General features: G+C 45.5%; 1 protein-coding gene across 1 annotated transcript; it reads right to left on the reverse strand.

The window, feature by feature from the left end:
• Window positions 1–593: 593 nt before the first annotated feature.
• Window positions 594–21,709, reverse strand: LOC139262648 (ferritin, middle subunit-like). The gene is made up of 7 exons (XM_070877801.1): window positions 21,599–21,709; window positions 20,901–21,038; window positions 20,387–20,512; window positions 16,604–16,743; window positions 9,111–9,289; window positions 1,736–1,779; window positions 594–665 (listed from the first exon to the last, which is right to left on the reverse strand). The coding sequence occupies exons 1-7, from the start codon at window positions 21,707–21,709 to the stop codon at window positions 594–596; spliced, it is 810 nt and encodes a 269-aa protein (XP_070733902.1).
• Between the last annotated feature and the right edge of the window lie 1,634 nt (window positions 21,710–23,343).

The following is a 23,343-nucleotide window of genomic DNA, read 5'->3' on the forward strand; positions in this document are numbered from 1 at the left end:
CCTTCATGTATTTGTCTAGTTCCCTTTTGAAGGCTACTATTGAATCTGTTTCCACCACCCTATCAGGCAGTGATTCCAAATCCTAATCACTCGTTAAGTTAACAAGTTTTTCTTCATGTTGCCTCTGGTTCGTTTGCGAATCACATTAATTCCGTGCCCTCTGATTATTGACCCTTCAGCCATTGGAAACATTTTTGTTCATTGACAGAGTTAAGCGTTCCCACAATCAATGGGTCAGATCAAAGCTCTGCAGTCCTGCCACATCCAATCGTGAATAGTGGGAGATCATTAAAGCACTAATGGGAAGTGGAGGCTCCATGAATATCCCCGTCCTCAATGATGGCAGAACCGAGCACAAGGGTGCAAAAGACAAGGCTGAGTCATTTGCAACCATCTTCTGCCAGAAGTGCCTCATGTATGATCCATCTCAGCTTTCTCCTGAGGTCCCCACCATCACAGAAGCCAGTCTTCAGCCAATTCAATTCACTTGACATGATATCAAGCTGAGCACACTGGATACAGCAAAGTGTATGGGCCCCAACAACATCCCGGCTGTCGTGCTGAAGACTTGTGCTCCAGAACTAACTGCGCTTCTAGCCAAGCTGTTCCAGTACAGCTCCAACATTGGCAACTAACGACAACATGGAAAACTGCTCAGGTATGTCCTGTCCACAAAAAAAGAGGACAAATCAAATCCAGCCAATTACTGCCCCATCATCTACCCTCAAACATCAGCAAAGTGATGGAAGGTGTCGTCGACAGTGTTATCAAATGCCACTTACTCACCAATAATCTGTTCACAGATGTTCAGTTTGGGTTTGGCCAGGACCACTCGGCTGCAGACCTCATTACAGCCTTTGTCCAAACATGGACAAAAGAGCTGAATTCCAGAGATGAGGTGAGAGTGACTACCTTTGACATCAAGGCAGCATTTGACCGAGTGTGGCATCATGGAGCCCGGATAAAATTGACGTCAATGGGAATCAAGGAGGAACCTCTCCACGGCTGGAGTCATACCGAGCACAAAGGAAGATGGTTGTGGTTGTTGGAGGTCAATCATCTCAGCCACAGGACATCGCTGCAGGAGATCCTCAGAACAGTGTCCTAGGCCCAACTATCTTCAGCTGCTTCATTAATGAACTTCCCTCCATCATAAGGTCAGAAGTGGGAATGTTCACTGATGATTGCACAGTGTTCAGTTCCATTTGCAACTTGTCAGAATATCAAGCAATCCATGCCCGCATTCAGCAAGACCTGGACAAGATTCAGGCTTGGGCTGATACGTGGCAAGTAACATTTGCACCAAACAAGTGCCAGGCAATGACTATCTTCAACAAGCGAGAGTCTAAGCACCTGCCCTTGCTTTCAACAGCATTACCATTGCCGAATCTCCTACTATTAATACCTGGGGGTCGCCATTGAACAGAAACATAAATGGACCACTCTCATAAATACTGTGGTAACAAGAGCGGGTCAGAGACCGGGTATTCTGCAGTGAGTGTCACACCTCCTGACTCCCAAAGCCTTTCCACCATCTACAAGGCACAAGTCAGGAGTGTGATGGAATACTCTGCACTTGCTTGGACGAGTGCAGCTCCAACAACCCTCGAGAAGCTCGACACATCCAGAACAAAGCAGCTCATTTGATTGGCATCCCATCCACCACCTTCAATATTCATTGCCTTCACCATGGCTGCATTGTGTACCATCTACAGGATTCCCCGCTACAACTCACCAAGGCTTCTTTGGCAGAATTTGCCAACCCGTGACCTCCACCAACTAGAAGGACAAGGGCAGCAGGCACATGGGAACACCATCACTTGCAATTTCCTCACTTGGAAATTTATCGCCATTCCTTCATTGGCACTGGGTCAAAATCATGGATCTCCCTCTATAACGGCATTGTGGGAGTACCTTCATCACAAGGACTGCAGCAGCTCAAGAAGGCGGCTCACTATCATCTTGTCAAGCAAAATTAGGGATGGGCAATAAATGCCATCCTTGCCAGCGGCACCCACAGCCCAGAAATAATTAAAAAGACATTAACATGGAAAGACTAAAGGAGACAATTTAATTGCACCCAGTGCAGTTCTCAGCAAAGTTCCTAAATTAACTTGTAAACACTGGATTATTGGACCTTCGGCATCAACAACATTTGAATCCATTCATGGACAAGAAGGGGACAAAGAGGTATCCAGTCGGATTGGAAAGGATGATTGCTATTTGGTATGAAATGCACAATTGGACAAAATACAAATGGATACATTTATGAAGGAGCTGCTAGTATTGGATTTATAAATTGATGGAACAGACATGGCGGGGTGGAGAATGGGGGGTGTGAATGTTTCAGGAGAAGTATCGATTTGACTTGACAATTTAACTCATTTAGTGAATTATACATTATTCACTCAATGCATAAATAACCTTTATGCCTTTAGTGAAATACATTTACTCATTCCAGGAGGATTATACTTTGTTGGAGTACAGTCCCACACATATTCCTTGCCCAATTCCTTATTCATGTGGGAGCCTCATCAGTGAGTGTTCACAGGTTAGTCAGCCATGACGTGGGGTGGGAGGGGTCCCAGAGCCACACCCAATAGTGTATTCTACGTGGGGTATGATAGAATAGTGATTATGTTACTGGATAAGTAATGCAGAGGCCTGGACTACTGATACAGAGGCAAAATCCCACCACAGGTTCTGCAGAATTTAAATTCAGTTAATTAATGAAATAAATCTGGAATAAAAAGCTACTACAGGTGATCGTGGAACTAGAAGATTATCATAAAAACCCATGTGATTCTCTAATTTCCTTTTGGGAAAGAAACCTGCCGTCCTTACCCAGTCTGGCCTATATGTGACTCCAAGCCCACAGCAAAGTGGCTGACTATCAACTGCCCTCTGAAATGGCCCAGCAAGGCACTCAGGGCTACAAGGCATTTCACCTTTAAGGGCAATTAGAGATGGGCAATAAATGAAGCCTTGAGCTCAGACATTACTGGTCTGTATGGCAGTTACTTGCTTCTTTGCCCACACAGCTCAACAGGAAGTCTATAGCAGCAGTGATACGTTTAGTTACTGAGCTACCCACAGTAATAACTCTGAATGCAAAGAGCACAGATGCATTTAAGGGGAGGCTAGATAAACACATGAGGGATAAAGGAATAGAAGGATATGCTGATAGGTCTAGATGAAGTGGGGAGTGAGGAGGTTCACATGGAGCATAAACCACAGCATGGCCCAGTTGGGCCTGAATGGTCTTTTTCTGTGCTGTGAATTCGATGTATTTCTTAAAACACGGGCACCTGTGAAGTTTTTCAAATCGAGTGAGCTTGAGACTTTGTCAGAAACAGAAAGTTGCCAAACCCATCAGCCGCAAACCCAGGCCGACTCGTGGAATTGTCGCTCATCAATATATGAAATATTGTAACATAGATACCCAAAAAGTGCCTTTGAGAGTTGTAACGACATTAACATGGAATGGCTGATGGCACTTTAATTGCAACAAATACAGTTTTCAGCTAAATTCCGAAAACAAACTTGTAAACACTGGATTATTACAGCTGTAGCATTTACATTTGTATCCATTCATCGGGGTGAAGGAGAGAAATGGAGAGCCCTGTGGATTTGGACAGATTAATTGCTATTTGGTATGAAATGCACAATGAGTCTAAATACAAATGGATACATTTGGTTGATGAATTGAGGTATTAGGCATTGGAGCTGGGGGTGAGGGAAATGTTTATCCAGAGGTGTGTGTTTAACTGCTTGGGCCTTTCGCTTTGTGCCTTTAATGAAATACATACACTCCTTCCAGAAGGAGATGTGTTGGAGTACAATTGCACAGGTATTCATTCAATAACTTACCTAATTACTTACTCATGCGAGCCAAGGTCATGTTGGCAAGTTATTCAGCCATGAGGTAGAATGCAGAAAAAAATCTGTCCCAGAACCACCGCACTCGGGTAGCCACTGAAGCTGTGACAGCAAGCTGATGTCACCTGTTGCTTTCCCTCCTCACCCAATTGTAGTCCCTGGGGTTCAATGTACGTGGACATTGCTGGTCTGTACAGCAGTTGCTGCTCTGCCTACATAGCTTAACAGAAAGTCTACAGCAGTCGTGATACGTTTACTGAGCTATCACAGTAATAATTCTGAATGCAAAGAGCATAAATGCATTTAAGGGGAAGCTAGATAAACATGAGGGAGAAAGAAGAGAGGGATATTCTAATAGGCCTAGATGAAGTGGGGTGGGAGGAGACTCACATGGAGCATAAACCATGGCATGGCCCAGTTGGGCCGAATGGTCTTTTTCTGTGCTGTTAGTTCGATGTAATTCTTAAAACACGAACACCTGTAAAGTTTTTCACCGAGTGAGCTGAAGACTTTGTCAGAAACAGGAAGCTGTCAAACCCAGGCCGACTCACAAGAACAAAGGAACACAAGAAATAGGAGTAGGAGTAGGCCATTTGACCCCTCAAATCTGCTCCGCTATTTAATAAGATCATGGCTGATCTGATCATGGACTCAGTTTCACTTCACTGCCCGCTTCCCATAACCCTTTATTCCTTTATCATTCCAAAATCTGTCTATCTTCAGCCTCCACAGCTCTCTCGGGTAGAGAATTCCATAGATTTACACTCCTCTAAGAGAAGAAAGTCCTCCTCATCTCAATGTTAAATAGGCAGCCCTCTAGTTTTAGTTTCCACATGCCTGGAGATATACTGCCTGCTTCCATCTTGTCCAGCCCTCCCATTATCTTATATGTTTTGAAAAGATCACCGCTCATTTTTCTGACCTCCGATGAGTGTAGACCCAATTTACTCAACCAATCTTCATAAATCTACCCCCTCATCTCTGGAATCAACCTAGTGAACCTTCTCTGAAGAGCCTCCAATGCAAGTATATCCATTCTTAAATACGGAGACCAAAACTGTACACAGTACTCGAGGTGTGGCCTTACCAATACCCTGAACATTTGTAGCAGGACTTCCCTTCTTTTATACTCTATCCCCCTTGTAATAAAGGCCAACATTCCATGTGCCTTCCTGACTACTTGCTGTAACCTGCATACTAACTTTTTGTGTTTCATGCACAAGGACCCCCAGGTCCCTCTGTATTGAAGCACTTTGCCATTTTTCTCCATTTAAATTACAATCTGCTTTTCTATTTTTTCTGGCAAAGTCGATAACCTCATATTTTCCTGCATTATACTCCATCTGACAAATCTTTGCCCACTCATTTAGCCTGTCTATATCCCTTTGCAGATTTTTTGTGTCCTCCTCACAATTTGCTTCCCCACCATTTTTGTGTCATCACCAAACTTGGTTACATTACACTCGATCCCTTCATCCAAGTCATTAATATAGATTGTAAATAGTTGAGGCCCCAGCATTGATCCCTGTGGCACCCCACTAGTTGCTGATTGCCAACCGAAAAATGACCCATTTATCCTGACTGTCTGTTTTCTGTTAGTCAGCCAATCCTCAAACCATGCTAATATGACTCGAGGAATTGTGGCTCATCAGTATATGAAATTTTGTGTAATCGATACCCCAAAGGTGCCTTTGAGAGTTGCAAAGACATTGGGCTCAATTTTCTCCAGTTATCTGCACCGTTTTTTTGGCACACGCCGCTTTTTTTGGTGTAAATTAAAATATCTAAGTTTCCCCAAAGTTTCTGCGTTAACGTAACTCAGTTAGTTACGATTTTTTTAGGTTAGGATTTTTTTTGCATCATACGGGGTGGATCATGATGTCTGCCCCAGTTTTTCACATTTAAGCAAGTTTGGCCAACTTACATTTTTTCTAGGACGGCGTATGTGACCACTCCCAAAAAACCTTCTGGGCATTTAAGGAAAACCAGCACGCATTAAAAAATCGACGCAAAAGGACGCCACTGTTTTTATGCAAAGTTTTGGAGGATGTGAAAAAGAAAAAAAATTGCCTCATGAAGCTTCATTTTTTAAAAACTCAAAATGGATTCAATGGAAGTCGAATGCAATTCTTTAATTTTCGATATTTTTCAAAGTGCCACACCACCATCGAACGTCTCCCCACCGGGCTCGAGGTACAGAACATCAGCCGACGAAATCAATCCCTCGCCCGGACACAGGGACTCGGGGCTCGGCTTCACAGGAGCCCGGGGAAGTGATGGAAATGGAACTGAAGGGGTGAGAACCCTTGCACTATACAGCAGCATCAAAAGAAGCATGTGGTAAGTTTGCTGAGCCCCTGTGTCCAGGCGAGGGAGTGATTCTGCGAACCGACCCACTAGGGCATCGACCATGGGGAGAGAGAGAGGAGAGCAGCTTTAACTCCTTGTCCTGCTATTTTGAGCTTCTTGCAAAGATACAATTTAATTATGGGGGAAATATTGACAATGCCATACCTCGTGCAAGCCTCCTGGATGATGGTGCTGCGGAGGAGACGGTTGATTCGACGTCATCGCATGAGGGACCGCAGAGCACGTAGGATAATGGGCAGGATGCCTTCCCCATGTCAGGTATATCGACACAGGTGTTCATACCTGCACCTGAGTGATGCAGACTGTGTGAGAAGGCTGCATTTCTACAAATAAATTTTAACCGAAATCTGAACATTAGTAAAACCAGACTTGCAACCTAGAAGCGTCAGGAGGTCTGCTTTGTCACTTGAAGTGAAGGTTACAGCTGCACTTTCATTTCATGCATCTGGATCATTCCAGGCCACAACTGGGGATGTGTGCACCATTTCTCAACATGCAACATGTTATGCCTTGAATAAAGAGTCAGACTAGATGCTGCAAGCTCAAAGTAAGGTGTGACCGTGATTCTTTATTGCAGATCTCAGAGTGCCTCTCCAGCTTGTGAGGCCTCCTTATACACAGGTGCTCGCAAGGGATTCTGGGCTCCTTTGGGACTCCAGGGGATAAGCTCTCTGGTGGTTAGACATGGTATTAACAGGGTTACATACATAACAACATTACCCCCCAAAGTCAATAGTGTAACTGTTTACAATGTGAGTCGATCTGGGGACTTCCTTTCCCTAGATGATCGTCTCGGTGCAAATGCTGGTTTTGGTGAGTCATTTGTTGGGCCCTCGCTGGGCTGCTGCGCATCTGGCCTTGCTGGTCTGCTGGGGGTGGTGAGTCCTGCTGGGCTGCTGTGGGTGATGGGTTCTACTTCGTGGTCAACCACTGGGTGGGTTGCCACTTGTGTCTGTGTTGAAGGGTCAAAAAAGGTAGTCTATTTGGGTTGTTCTGGATAGTCCGTAAATCTGAGTTTGGTTTGGTCCAAGTGTTTCCTGCAGGTGAGTCAATTTGAGAGTTTGACCACAAACACCCTTCACCCCTCTTTGGCCAAAACAATACCAGGAAGCCACTTGGGACCTTGTCTATAGTTCAGCACAAACACAAGATCATTCATCTCAATTTAATGTGACACATTTGCGCGATCATGATATGTATTCTGTTGAAACTGCCTGCTCTCTACCTGTTCGTGTAGATCAGGATGGACTCGCGAGAGCTTTGTCTTAAGCGTCCTTTTCATAAGCATTTCAGCGGGAGGGATCCCAGTGAGCAAGTCGGGTCTTGTGCAGTAACTAAGCAGGACTCAATACAAACGAGTCTGCAGTGAGCCTTCAGTTACCCTTTCCAAGCTCTCTTCATTGTTTGAACTGCTCATTCTACCTGACCATTGGATGCTGGATTGAACGGGGCAGATGTGACATGTTTGATCCCATTGCGGGTCATGAACTCCTTGGACTCGGCACTGGTATAGCATGGCCTATTGTTGCTTACAAGGAAATCAGGCAGGCCATGCATTGCAAACATGGCCCGTACGTTTCAATGGTGGCAGCGGACGTACTTGCCAACATTATCACACATTCAATCCATTTGCAGTACGCATCTACAATCACGAAGAACGTTTTTCCCAAGAATGGGCCTGCATAGTCGACATGGACCCTGGACCACAGTTTGGACGCCAGGACCATAAACTTAGTGGTGCTTAACTGTGAACATGTGAACTGTGAACATTTGCACACGCAGGACTCTAAGCCTGCATCGATACTGGGCCATCAAACGTCGGATCTGGCTATCACTTTCATCAGTACGATGCCTGGTTGGGTGATGTGGAGATCACTCATGAAAGTGTCCCTGCCTTTTTTTGGCAACACTAACTGATTACCCCATAGGAGTCAGTCTGACTGTCTAGACATTTCATCTCTGCACTGCTGGTACGGCTTTGTTTCTTCCTGCATCTCTAACGGGACACTAGACCAACTCCCGTGGAGCACACAGTTTTTTACTAAGGACAGTAAGTGCTCCTGGCTCATCCTGGTTCTAATCTGGCGGGCTGTAGCAGGTGATTGCTCAATCGCCAATGCTTCCATTACCATAACTAAATCTGCGGGCTGTGCCATCTCCACACCTGTGCTGGGCAATGGCAGCCTACTGAGAGCATCTGTGCCTGGCCTGTGGCAGATGGCATAGTTATATGTGGACAACGGAGCGCCCATTCGGGTCCGACGCATTCGTATTTATCCTCTTGCTTTCAGAAAAGAAGGATCTAAGCAGCTTATGGTCCGTTTCCGATTCAAATTTGAGCCCGAACAGATATTGATGCATTTTCTTTACCCCGCAAACATACGCTAACACTTCTTTTTCAATCATGATATAGGATCTCTCAGCCTTAGACAGACTTCTGGATGCATAATCAAGTGGTTCCAATTTTGCAAATTCATTAGCTTGTTGCAATATACACCTGACCCCGTACGACGACGCATCAAATGCTAGTACCAAACGCTGACATGGATCGTACAACACAAGCAATTTTTTGGAGCATAACAGTTTCCTCGCTTTCGCAAAGGCATTTTCTTGGCTTTTACCCCATACCCATTCATCTTCTTTACGCAGTAAAGAGTGCAATGGTTCAACAATGTGCTAAGACCCGCTAAGAAGTTACCAAAATGGTTAGAAATGACCGCAGCTCCTTCATGTTCTGTGGTCTCGGTGCATTCTTGATTGCCGCCGTCTTCGAATCGGTGGGCCTGATACCATCCATCGTGATTCTTCTCTCCAGGAACTCCACTTCAGGCACCAGGAAAACGCATTTTGAGCGTTTTTGCCTGAGCCCAGATGATTAAGCTGACTAAGAACCTCCTCCAGGTTCTGCGGGTGCTCAACGATGTTCCGACCCATAACTAAGATGTTGTCCTGGAAGACCACGGTGCACGGGACCGACTTCAGCAAGCTTTCCATGTTCCTCTGGAATATCGCCGCGGCAGCTCGAATCCCAAAAGTGCATCTGTTGTAAATGAAGAGACCTTTTTGCATGTTGATGCAGGTGAGGCCCTTCGATGATTCCTCCAGCTCCTGCGTTATGTAGGTTGAGGTCAAGTCCAGCTTCATGAACGTTTTCCCTCCCGTCAGCATCACAAATAGGTCATCCACCTTTGGTAGCGGGTATTGATTCTGCAGCGAGAAATGATTGATAGTTACTTTGTAATCACCACAGATTCTGATGGTGCCGTCTCCCTTTAGGGCTGGAAAAATTGGACTGACCCACTCATTGAATTCGATCGGCGAAATGATGCCCTCTCATTGCAACCTGTCCAGCTCGATCTGCACCCTTTCATCATGTACGGTACTGCTCTCACGTCATGATGGATGGGTCGCGCCCCCGGAATCAAATGCATCTGCACTTTTGTTCCTTGGAACTTCCCGATGTCTGGTTTGAACAGTGAGGGGAATTTTTTAGGACCAGGGCACATGAGGTGCCGTCGACGGAAGAAAGCGCTAGGACATCATCTAGTTCCAGCGTATCTTTCCCAGCCAGCTTCTGCCGAACAGCGTGAGGCCATCGCCCGGTACCACCCAGAGTAGTAACTCGTGCACCGCTCCATCATAGGTGACCTTTACAGTAGCACTGCCAATTACAGGAATCAGTTCCTTTGTGTACATTCTCAGTTTAGTACGAATGGGAGTCAGGACTGGCCTTGAGTCCTTGCTGCACCACAATTTATCGCAAGTCTTTGTGCTCATTATGAACTGGCTTGCGCCCGTGTCCAGCTCCATGGACTCCGGGAGTCCATTTAATTCAACCTTCAGCATAATAGGGGGAAACTTTGTGGTAAATGTGTGCTACCATATACCACTGCCCCCTCAGTCTGAGGCTCTGGTTCGTCGTGATCCACTGTGAATCTGTCCTCCTCTGCAACATGGTGGTTTGCAGGATTAGCAGGGTTAGCAGCTCACCTGCACATGCGTTGGAGGTGTCACATTGTTCCACAGCCCTTGCAAATGTATCCTTTGAAGCGGCATGAATGGAAATGATGATCACCCCCACAGCGCCAACAAGGTATTAATGGCCTTGTATTCTCCACCCTTGATGGTGGGCTCTGAGTCACTGCGGATGTGCAGCTGCAGGCTTGTAAGTTCTGCCCTGTACATTTCGATTCGCAATCAACATTACTTTGTTCACAGTACTTGCAGCAGCACTAGTGTGCTGAGAAATGTGTTTGGTATTGTCACTGGTGGTGATAGAGCTCCCACCTGGGCTACCGCTATGGCATTACTCAAGGTTGGGGTCTCTACAGTCAAAACTTTGCGAAGTATTACTTCATGGCCAATGCCAAGTACAACGAAGTCCCTGAGCATGTGCTCCAAGTGTCCTTCAAATTCGCAATGTCCGGCAAGGCTCGCTACTTCCTGGCCTTCAGACCTATTGTATGTGTAGAACCGATACCTCGCCATCAGAATGCTTTCCTTCGGGTTTAGATGCCCCTGGACTAGTGTGCACAACTCATCATTCGAATTGTCTGTGGGTTTCGCTGGAGCGAGCAGATTTTTCACGAGGCCATACATTGGTGCCCCGCAAATGATGAGGAGGATCGCCCTTCGTTTGGCAGCGTTCGGTTCTCCTTCCAGCTCATTGGCCAGGAAGTATTGGTCGAGTTGCTCCACGAAGGTTTCCCAATCATCTCCCTCTGAAAATTTCGCCAGGATGCCCACGGTACTCTGCATTGTTGCAGTGGGGTCCATCATTTGTATCTCGTCGCCAGTTGTTATCAATTGAATAAAGAGTCAGACTAGATGCTGCAAGCTCAAAGTAAGGTTTGACCATAGTCTTTTATTACAGTTCTCAGAGTGCCTCTCCAGCCTGTGAGGTCTCCTTATGTACAGGTGCTCCCAAGGGATTGTGAGCTTCCTTGAGACTCCAGGGGATAAGCCCTTTGGTGGTTAGACATGGTATTTACAGGTTTACATACATAACACAACACATGTGCATTCGGCATGTGAATGCTGCACGATATGCCCGGAGGAATGACGACATAAAGTTCCCCATGATCGCTCAGGCAATGCGTGACAGGGCTGTGGGCTTCTCCAGGATTGCTGACTTCCCAAAGGTACAGAGCTGCATTGATTGTAGCCACATCGCCTTGCAAGCACCTTTGAAGGATTCTGAGATGGACAGGAACAGAAAAGGCTTCCATTCCGTGAATGTGCCTCGTGTGTGACGATATGCATCGCATCATGGCAGTTGATGCGAGATACCCTGGGAGCACCCACAATGTGTTCATCCTACGTGAGAAGGGCAGTTCTGACTGCTGGGAGATAAAGCGTTAGGCCTTGCCATCCGGCTCATGATGCCCCTACGCGCAAGCCGGATGGAACCTGACGGGGAATACAACATGTAGCACATTGCCACGTGCAGCATAATAGAGAGGGCCATTGGCATCTTGAAGCAGCGTTTCCGATGCATGGACCATCCCGGAGGCTACTTGCTATATTCCCCTGAGATTGTCAGTCAGTTCACTGTTGTGTGCTGCATGCTGTATAACTTAGCCATCATGAGGCAGCAGCAGCTGGTAGTAGAAGACCCACCTGAGGTGCGAGTGGCTGATGATGAGGAAGAAGATGCAGATGACGAGGAGGAGGAGGAGGACGAGGATGAGGAAGCCATGCAACTACTTGAAACCGGAGCACGACGGCGGAGGAGGGCGGGCGGTTGTACCCCTTTAACGATTTCTCGAGCCTTGCACCAGCAGCTCGTCCGTGAATGCCTTCCTGCCTCAAGACTCAGCGGCAACTATTCCACATGGACCATGATTAGTGTTTGGATCTGTTCCGCAATGTTGTGTTGTGTTAATGGAAAAATAATGCAAATGGTTCTTCTTTATTTCAAAAAGTTGTGTTTGTAATGGAACAAATAATGGAAATGATTCTTCTAAACTTCAAAAAGTTGTGTTAATAATGATTCAGTTGTAATTTAAAAATATATATTATTCAAAAGTTTAACACTTGTTTGTACTTAACTTTAATAAAAATATTCTTGTATCAAACTTTAAAGTTTTCAGTTAAGATCACTTACAAACTTTAAGCTCACTTACAAACTTTAAGATCACATACAAACTTTTAAACTTGTGAATTTACATAACTTGCAAAAAACATTTCATTTGAGAACAGTTCCAACAGTAACAACAATAATACCAACAACAACAGCAGCAAAGAAAGGCTGCACCTCGCCTCCACCTTATTCTAAGACCACCCGCTGTGCTTTGTCTTGGTGACTCCACCCCTGCCCGCAGGTGGTGGTGCAGCATTTCTCGGGTTGGTACCGAGCTTATTTTTTTCGAGGATCTCGGGTAATGCGCACTTCTTGATGGGGGGCGTGGGCAGGCAATAATGTGGAAGGCCCGGCTTGGGCCTCTTCAGAGGCTGGTCTGGGGATTGGAGTGGGAGTGGCAATTGATTCTGTGAATGGCTGTGGGGTTTGGGCGTGTTCCCTTATTGCAGCAATGAACTCCGACATTCTCTCCCTCATGTGCCCTGACAGGGTCTCAACTACCTGCGACATTCCTCCCTCATGTTCATCGACATTGTATCAGCTACCTGCAACATTCCCTCCCTCATGTGCCGAATAGTGTTCCCATTTCTCGTGAAAGTATTGTTACTTCTCCCGACAGTCCCGATACCTCTTCACCCACCCCACTGATGGTGTCCAGGAGTGATCGCGTAAGGTCAATGCTCTCCGCACTCATTGCCATCATCTGAACCACACCTGTTAGATCCTGCACCTCAGGAGAGAGCTGTCGAGCTCTCCTTCCACTCCTCACCCTGGGTGTGGCTTGCTGCACACCACTGGAATCCCAAGCCTCGGACTGTGAGAAACCATGGAATGTTCCAACACTCGTACCACTCAGGAAAGGGCCTGACACCACAATGGGCAGTACCTGCACCTCCGCCAGAGTGAGTACAAGAACGGGGGCTTCATCCATCCCCTTCCCCTACCCCCTTCCCCCTCACACCCATGCTCTTGGTCTGGAAGGTGGCACTGGAAGATGTTCTCCTCTTCAGGCTCGTCCGTGTCTGAATCTTCTTCTGCATCGGCTTCAGCCTCATCAGGGTTGGCCGCAAGTTCTACAAAATATAACAGAATAGACAAATGATTAGCAGCAGAGGAAGGGGCAGGGTGGCAGTAGTAGGCTCACACAGTGCAGGCAGCAGGCTCATTTGAAGGACCACGATGAATGATAGCACATTACATCAACCGAAGCCTGACTGACGGAGATATCCCCAGGAATCGAAGCATGGCTAGCCCGCACAGCACTTAACATTTAGCAAAGCCAGACTGTGGAATTTGCAGGAATTACCCTCTCCATCAAGTGTGGGCCCAGCTTGTTCAGTGGTGGTTGCTTTTCTCCAGGCAGGACCCATCAAAGTAGCGACCCTGTCTTCCAAGGATGTCAGTGGGTGCAGATTTGCCGGGTCTCCTCCTGTTCGAGTTCTTTCCCTTTTGTTGTGTGCCACCTTCCTCTGCAGTGATGAAAATATAACTTTTTAGAGAGGGGATCTTTCTGCTGGGTGGGACATATACTGATGCTCACATTTACAATTGCAATTCCAGTGAATAAATGAAAATATTACTTACACTAACTACTTGACCAAGGTCCTGCTACTTCTTATTGCACTGGCCTCCAGAACTCGGGGTGGTCACCATTGCACAGTAATCTTCTGCAAGTTGGTTCCAGTGTTTCTTCATTTCTTTTGGTGAAACTTTTATGTGACCTCGACTGGTATCCAGCTCTTGCCATCTGGCCTCAATTACAGTAACTGGTGTCTCCACTTCATCCTGTGAGAAATTCTTGGTCTTTGAGCTATGTTGCTTATTGTATTGCAGCTCCAATTTTTCCACTGAGAATTAAAGTTCTCACACACAACTGGCTCTTTAAAAATGGCTGAATGCAGACCGGGAGCTGTACTGGGCATACGCGACTATAGCAGTCACGTAAAAAACATCATTTTTTTTCCGCGCATGCGCAGGGGGGAGCATCATTTTTTCGGTGCAGACATTAAGCTCCACCCCGCTAAAGCTAAAGGACAGGCTGCGTGGCGCCAATTTCAAGAAATAGAACGGGGAAACTTGCAAGTTATTTTTGTCTATTCAGGGCGTAACTCTTGCAATACGCCAAAAAACGGCACTGGAGAAAATTGAGCCCAATAACATGCAATGGCTGAAGATGGCAATTTAATTGCACCCAATACAGTTCTCAGCTAAATTGCAGAAACTAACTTGTAAACACTGGATTTTTACAGCTGCAGCATTAACATTTGAATCCATTCTCGGTGTGAAGGAGAGAAATAGAGATCGAGTCGGATTTGGACAGGATGATTGTTATTTTATATCAAATGCAAAGTGGGACGAAATACAAATTGCTACATCATTTTCTGCTAGAAATACGTCGATTTTGCGACCGGGTTTTTGTTGCTATTTCACCCATTTTGAAAAAATCCGCTCGCCGGGAAATTCGGTGACATTTTGCGGCGGCGCTTTCCACGTACCGCTGGGCAGAGGAGCGCCGCCGTGCCAGACCCGATATCGCATTTTCACCAAAAATGTGACTCCCTGTACCCGTATTCTGTGCTCAAAATACCGACAGGGAAAAACCTATCATAGCAACCCTGCCAGCATCGGTAAGTATGAAGACCTGCAAAAAGGCAAGTTAAAGTTTTTATTTTTAAATTCTTTTTCAGTGATTTGATAGATAAGTGTCTTGTAAATGTTGTGAGTTTTTTCTTTTTCCAATTTATTTTTTGGTCGTTTTCCACCGTCCCAAGGCCTCTCTCGCAATGGTATCAGCCTCGGACAGAAGTTGGCGAGGATCGCAGTTTGCGCCATGAATCCTCGTGCAACGCCAATTTTAACCGATGAGAAATTAAATTTCCGGCCTGCTAGTGATGCGAAAAAGCACATTTTGCCTAAAAATAAAGATTTTTGCTGAAACCCGAATTTCTAGCCCATTTGTTTATGAATTGAGGGATTTGGCCTTCGCGCCAAGGATGGTGTGTGGGGGTGGAGCAAATGATTTTCCAGAGAAATGTGTTTAACTTTTTGGGCCTTTTGCTTTGTGCATTTCAAGAAATACATTTATTCCTTCCCGAAACTTTATATATTTTTGGAGTAGGACACATATATTCCTTCTATACTTTCTCACATGAGCCTCGGTCGTGCTATTTGATCATGATGGGAGCGGGCGGAAGAGAAGCTGGCCCAGAACCATGGGAACGAGAGAATCCACACTAACTAATGAAGCGGGGTCAGCAAGCTGATGTCACTAATATTTTCCCTCCTCACCCAATTGTAGTCCCCGGAGTTCAATGTACTCATAGATTGGTCTGTACAGCAGTTTCTGCTTTACAGAAAGTCTACAGCAGCAGTGGTGAGTTCCATCACTGAATTACCTGCAGTAATAACTGCACAGGATTTATAGCAACAACTTAATACAAACAGCTCTTCCCAGGGCAGATACACTTAATAGAATGCTACAGACCCAAAGCTAGACAGGGGGATTAGATTGGATAGCTCGAGGTGGACTGGCATGGACACAGTGGGCAAAAATGGCCACCTTCCACACTAAATTTCTATGATTCCGTAATCCAGGACTTCACTAAAATAAAATGGCATAATTAAGTGCCCAGAAGACATTCCCTGTGTTTAACACATTACAGCAAATGTGTAGTTTGTTTTATTGAGTTGTCATTTGTGAGACACAGAGAGAGACACAGAGAGAGACCACTAGTGGGAATGGATATTTTTATTCAGCTGTCAAGACCCTATCCTCTAAGTTATCGCTCTAAACCTTACCACCACTAGGACACTCCTTAACCCCAACCCTTGACCATGCTTTGTCACTCAATCAATTGTCTGAGCACCCCCACCCCCCTTGAATGTTTCAGGTCTTACAAAACAAGTCTGAATATCCCAGTCAATATATTGCCATTACAACCAAGGAAAAACAAACTTAATTGGACTAAATCCCAGAACACTGTTGCACAGCTCAGTGTAATTCTTGTTTGATGTAAACCACATTATGTTGATTGATTGAATAGTTGCTTATTTTTCCAAACATGCAAAGAGACAAAACCCAGTCCAATGTTGAACAGTTTATTTACAGTTATGTTACATTTCACATCAGGATCGCAGATCTCACAGCTTCTTGTAAAAAGTCACAAATCATCACTCACTATAGGATTGGGGGGTGGGGGAGGGAGGTAATTATATAAATACAAGTACTAAACAATAAGCTTGATCCAATAGTCAGTTTAGTCACACTCCCACTGGGTGTGCTTGTCAAACAGGTACTCTCCCAGGCCATTCTCAGGGGCTCCCAGTCTCTTCAGGTTGGTGATGTGATCTCCCAGCTTCTTGATCATCTTCACTTGTTCGTTCAAGTAGTGAGTCTCCAGGAAGTCACACAACTGAAAGAGGGAAACTAGTTATGTCCCGCAGCAAATATCAAGGAATGTCAGCTTCCCCTTCAGAGTTTGATTTTAATGCTCTTGAGCTGCAGGATAATCAAGTGGTGCAATTGAGATTGATGGAATTACTGCATCATTAGATTAAATTTGCTGCACAATAGGTGTTCAGATCCTGCAATCATAGACACATTTGCTAGTTACTGTCCACAGTAGGCCAACTTCCCACGTCCCTTCCCACTGCTCCCCAACATAAAATGGAGAGACACCAACACAAAGCTATTGGGCATGGAGATCTTTTAATTAGGCTCAAGGACAAGATTTCAGATTTTTGCAAGATGTCTTTTGTTTCTGAAAGACTTTGACTACCTGCCTTTAATAAATGGAGATTTATATAAACCCAGTTATTTCATTTGGTATAAATGTTTTAGGTAACCTTCCATTCCCTTCAAAAAAAATATAAACAGATGGGTCCGGATTTTGCGTTGAGAATAATGTTATCATCATCATAGGCAGTCCCTCAGAGTCGAGGATGACTTGCTTCCACTCTAAAAGTGAGTTCTCAGGTGACCAAGGAGCCCAATGTGGGACCTACAGTCTATGAGACAGATGGGGCAGACAGTGGTTGAAGGAAAGAGTGGGTGGGGAGCCTGGGTTGACACACACTCCTCCTGCTGTCTACGCTTGGTTTCTGCTTGCTGCTTGTTCTCAGCGATGGGATTCGAGTCGAGGTGCTCAGCGCCCTCCCGGATGCTCTTCCTCCACTTTGGGCAGTCATGGAGCTATTGGCCCTCACCATTATTATGGAGTAAATCAAACAGCAACATTTGGAGTACGTAATTGCTGTCCGAGTTACTCTGCTCATCCACAGGTTGCGCTATAACAGTATCAATAGACGCAGCATTGAAATCCAAGGGTGTGAAGTTGTGGTGCTTACCTACTGGTTATCCACTAAATATGGCAGAGAAGGTAGGGCTGGTGTCATCAGGTGTAAGTGAATTTTTAAACAGTGTCATAAGTCATAATTAGTGCCAAACAACCTCTCTGCCACTGAATTTAATTTTACAAGTGGGGAGTCTCATTCCTTCAGAATGTAATTAGTGTTGTTCATTTAAATCTAATTTTTACTTCCTGGTTTAGACTCTGTGGGGGAGGGGGTGAATTTTAACCCCAATAAATGGGTGAGTGGGTCAGGTGGGAGGTTAAAGTGTTAAAAATTTGAATCCCGATTCCAACCCACCTCCAACCCACACACTTCAGGTTTTAATGGACGCGGGACATGGGGCTCTCCGGTGACAGGTTGGCACTTTAAATATTATGAGAGACTACACGCCTCATTTTGAATCTCCTTTTTAAATTTAGTTCTGGCTGGTTGGGTTTCCAAGAACTTGGGTAAACCTGCCAGCTAAAGGAAGGCAAGGATTGCTGGATCCAGGAGGGAAGTGCCATTCTTCTTCGTCCTTCCGAACCTCAGCCCCCACTCCGGCCTCTAATCCTTGGCCTTTGACCGGCACTCCCCCCGGCATTCCTACCCGACCCTCCCACCCCCCTCAAACAGTGGTGGAACTAGAGGATGTGGGCCCCAATGCAAACATAGATCAAGGGCCCCTCAATCTCTACCACAACTTTATACAAAGAAAAAGTAAGAAAATCCAAAATAAATTATATGTCTTTCATACAATGTTCTTGAACATGTGATAAAATAAATATGAATTCAACAGAACTTTAACACATGCATACATAAAAATAAAATTGAGGAAAATACTTTCTTCCGAGATTGCACAGTGGCAAAGTCATCAATAACTTTTGAAACGTCCATACGTTCCGCTTTTTCTGCTTCTATAATAAAGAGAGCCAGGTGTGACAATTGCTCTTGACCCATAGAATTTTGAAGGTAGTTTTTTTTATTATCTTCATCTTTGAAAATGTTCGTTCCGCAGATGCCACCGTAACAGGAATCTTCAAAAAAAGAATCAGTAGCGAACAAACTTCAGAGTAACTCATGCTCATGTCATAGAAGTTAATTAATGCTAGTTTAGCTAATTCTCTGATGGTGTTGATCTTTTCAATTTCTGCTCTCAGCGTGTTGCAAAAAGCAATAGTTGGAGGGTTAAGGATTCCGATAAATCATTACAATATTGCTTTTGCACTTTGTGCGTTTTCATTTCTTCATCAGACATGTTCAGTAATATTTTCAGAGTTAGAAATAGAAATAAGTCAGCGATAGTGTTTAATCCTTCAAATCTGTTCTGGAGCTGACTAACTACAATGTCAACTGTTCAGTAGAAGACGTTTATCTTGAAATTGAAATTTTCTTGTGCATTTTAAATCGGTGGTCTTGCGCAAGCTCGTCGTGAAATTTCAGGTGTATTCGGTTTCTCCTACTTTTGAATTCAGTTGGGGCACCCCATTTTTCAGCAACTTCTTTCGCCTCCTCTAAAGTCACTTCGAATTCATTTCGAAGCTCCAACAACTCGTCAAAATTACACAAAAATAGCTAATGAACAACAAGAAACAATAATAAAAAATTATAACAGTGGAAACTGTCACAGGACGAGAGAGTGGAGAGCACCAGTTCCAACTGTGACAGGACAGAGAGTGGAGAGCTCCATTTCCAACTGTCACAGGACAGAGTGGAGAGCACCAGTTCCAACTGTCACAGGACGGGAGAGTGGAGAGCACCAGTTCCAACTGTCACAGGACGGGAGTGGAGAGCACCAGTTCCAACTGTCACAGGAGCATCCAGTCGTGCCCCGGTAACTGCCTCCAAAGGAAGTGGAGTGTGGGAAATTGCACTCCGCTTCCATTGAGGGGTGGCAAGGCCAATTCTACGGCAGGAGCAGGACTTCCACACTGCGGGGCTAAAATTCCCGGCCCCAGAAGGTTACCGCCCCCAAGGTGGGAGCCTGTGCAGGGAGGCAGAGGGAAGTGGAGGGGAGACAGGGGCAGGGGATGGAGAGGAGAGTGGTGGGGTTGGGGGGGGGGGGGGGGCAGAGAAACCCAGGGCAGGGGACAAGAGGGGCCACATTGCAGCAGAGGTCTGGGGGGGGGGGGGGTGGGGGGCAAAGTGTGTTGGAGGGGCGGGCCTGGGGGCTCTGTGCCTCGGTGCGGGGAGTGTTCAGAGTGGGGTGGACGGGTTGACTGCGCAAATGGCGGTTGGTGGCTGTGGTGTGGTTGGCGTCACGGGGCGTGGCTCTGGGGTGGCCGGGGCTGGGGGCTCGACATTCGGGGGTGTTTGGCATTTGGGAAGCATTCTGACGGGACAGGGCGGGTGTAGTGTTCCTGGTGTTGGGTGGGTCCGGAGCAGAGGGGTGGCACGCTCTTGGGATGGGGGGGGGGGGGGGGGGGGGTGGGCTGTTTGGGACTGGGATTGGAAGAAACTTCTTCACTCGGGGAGTTGTTGGCCTGTGGTGTTCCCTGCCGCGGAGAGTTGTTGATGCCAGTTCATTGGATGTGTTCGGGAGGGAATTGGATGTGGTCCTTGCGACTGGGGGGGGGGGTCGGTGGGGTGCTGGGGTGGGTGATCAGCCATGATCTTGTTGAATGGTGGTGCTGGCTCGAAGGGCCAAAATGCCGACTCCTGCACCTATTTTCTATGTTTCCATGTTTCACAATCTCAGCCCAAATTAAAATAATAAGAACTTACATGAGGATCAGTGCTCCCAGTGGAGAGTTTGTGCAGATCCAGCAGACTCTGGTTCATATTTCTCTCCATCTGCAGAGCTCTCTGCATCGCCTCCAGACCATTGCTCCACTCATCCTGCTCTGGTTTCTGGAAAGAAAGAAAATTCTAATAGTTCACCAACACCGGATTAAATAAACATTTCAAGCAAATTAGGGGTGCAATCACAAGTCTACATTACCATGAACCCATTTGCTAGAATATAAAATTGCCATTAACCTATAGCAAGCACTAGAGTCATATTGATAAGACAAATAGCTTGGATGTATTTAACAGAAAGCACATGGGGAGAAAGGAATAGAACAATATGCTGATCGGGTTAGAGGAAGCATGCTCGTGTGGAATATAAAAACCAGCACAGTCCAGCTTGGCCAACTGGCTTGTGTGCTGTAAATTAGAACCAATTTTTTGGCAATGCATTGGGAACATTCAGTCTAATGGGAGCCAGACAGAAGGCCATTCCTTTATGGAGTCCAACCTTAATATCTGCCAAAATGATCCGTCCTCCACGCCGATTCTGGAATTTCATCAGTCTCTCAGCATGCTCACGTTCCTCATGTGACTGCTCCTTGAAGAACTCCGAAAACTGACGCAGGGCAACAGCATCCCAGTCAAATTGGAAGGATAAGAATAATATTATTTAGGTATTATATTGCAGACACATCACATGTACTATACATATATCACCTCAATATTGTGCTTTCTTTCAAAGGGTTCAAAGTCTCACTAAACTTGTATGTACATGGTCATGGAAACAATATGTTCATACCCTATGCAATAATAAATCTTGGCCCAACATCAATGACTTTTTTTTGCAGGGAGGAGGAAGGAGGAGTGGAATGGGAAAGAAAGGTGTTCCAGATTTCCACCATACTTGCAGGAAATAATACTTCCTGACTTGCCCCCTAAATAGACTAGCTCTAATTTTAAGATTACATCCCCTCATTGCAAAGGTAACATACAGAAAGTCCATGGAGTTACATAGAATGAGGATACAAATTCTGAATTTCATGCATTAAGTGCAGAATGTATTCCAAATAAACTTCAACAAGCTCAAGAGAGCTCAGGAAAGTGACGCATTAAGATTCAAGATACTCAGAATAGGTAGGCTGGATATAACACAGAATTTAGTAAATTCACATTACATCACCTCCATTGTGAAGTGGTCAAAAATACAAAACTCACCATAGAAAGATAAACATAGGAGGAATAGAGCTCCATGTTGATCTGCTTGTTGACAGCATCCTCACAGTCCTGGTGGTAGTTCTGACACACTTGAGAAACCATTTTGATTATTTTTCACAAATCTAAACTTTGTTGAAGCAACAAGCTAAAATGTAACTAACCTCAAACTCCTGTATTTATACTGCTGGATAATCCAAGGCGTGGCAGCCTAGAGGATGAGTGACAGTCCTCAATACCCAATCAGAAGTTCTTGCCTCTCAGAGCACCAATCAACTAAAGGGAGGAGGGGGATGGACTCCCAGAGCCAGTTAGATGTTTGAGGAATGAGTATCATTGGCTGACAACTCAATGAGGATCTCAATTGTCCTAACTTTCCTCAAACAGAGTTCATATATTCAGCATCACAGGTTTAAATTAATCCTCTACTCTTTCGGCTAATCAAGAGGGAAAAACTTATAAGTGCCCCTTTATGAGGGGGAATAAACAATATGTTCCAAATCTGAGAAAACTAACATAAAAACTTTTCAAATTATAATTTAGATCCATGTGTCCACGTTGCACTCAAGTCCCTCTCGTGCCCACTGACCACGGAAAGCCTCAATCACACAACAAGCACCGCGTGCTCCCTCTCCAGGGACATAGAAACATAGAAACATAGAAATATAGAAATTAGGTGCAGGAGTAGGCCATTTGGCCCTTTGAGCCTGCATCACCATTCAATAAGATCATGGCTGATCATTCTGTCAGTACCCTTTTCCTGCTTTCTCTTCATACCCCTTGATCCCTTTAGCCGTAAGAGCCATATCTAACTCTCTCTTGAGTATATCTAATGAACTAACATCAACAACTCTCTGCGGTAGGGAATTCCACAGGTTAACAACTCTCTGAGTGAAGAAGTTTCTCCTCATCACAGCCCTAAATGGCCTACCCCTTATCCTAAGACTGTGTTCCCTGGTTCTAGATTTCCCCATCATTGGGAACATTCTTCCCGCATCTAGCCTGTCCAGTCCCGTCAGTTTCTATGAGATCCCCTCTCATCCTTCTAAACTCCAGTGTATAACGGCTCAGTTGATCCAGTCTCTCCTCATATGTCGTCCCGCCATCTCAGGAATCAGTCTGGTGAACCTTCGCTGCACTCCCTCAATAGCAAGAATGTCCTTCCTCAGATTAGGAGACCAAACCTGAACACAATATTCCAGGTGAGGCCTCACCAAGGCCCTATACAACTGCAGTAAGACCTCCCTGCTCCTACACTCAAATCCCCTAGCTATGAAGGACAACATACCATTTGCCTTCTTCACCGCCTGCTGTACCTGCATGCTAACTTTCAATGACTGATGAACCATGACACCCAAGTCTCGTTGCACCTCCCCCTTTCCTAATCTGCCTCCATTCAGATAATATTCGACCATCGTGTGTTTGCTCCCAAAGTGGATAACCTCACATTTATCGACATTATACTGCATCTGCGATGCATTTGCTCACTCACCTAACCTGTCCAAGTCACCCTGCAGCCTTTTAGTGTCCTCCTCATAGCTCACACCGCCACCCAGTTTAGTGTCATCTGCAAACTTGGAGATATTACACTCAATTCCTTAATCTAAATCATTAATGTATATTGTAAGTTGCTGGGGTTCCAGCACCGAGCCCTGCAGCACTCCACCAGTTACTGCCTGCCATTCTGAAAAGGACCCGTTTATCCCGACTCTCTGCTTCCTGTCTGCCAACTAATTCTC

The sequence above is a fragment of the Pristiophorus japonicus genome, chromosome 4, assembly GCF_044704955.1.
Source record: "Pristiophorus japonicus isolate sPriJap1 chromosome 4, sPriJap1.hap1, whole genome shotgun sequence".
NCBI lineage: Eukaryota > Metazoa > Chordata > Chondrichthyes > Pristiophoridae > Pristiophorus > Pristiophorus japonicus.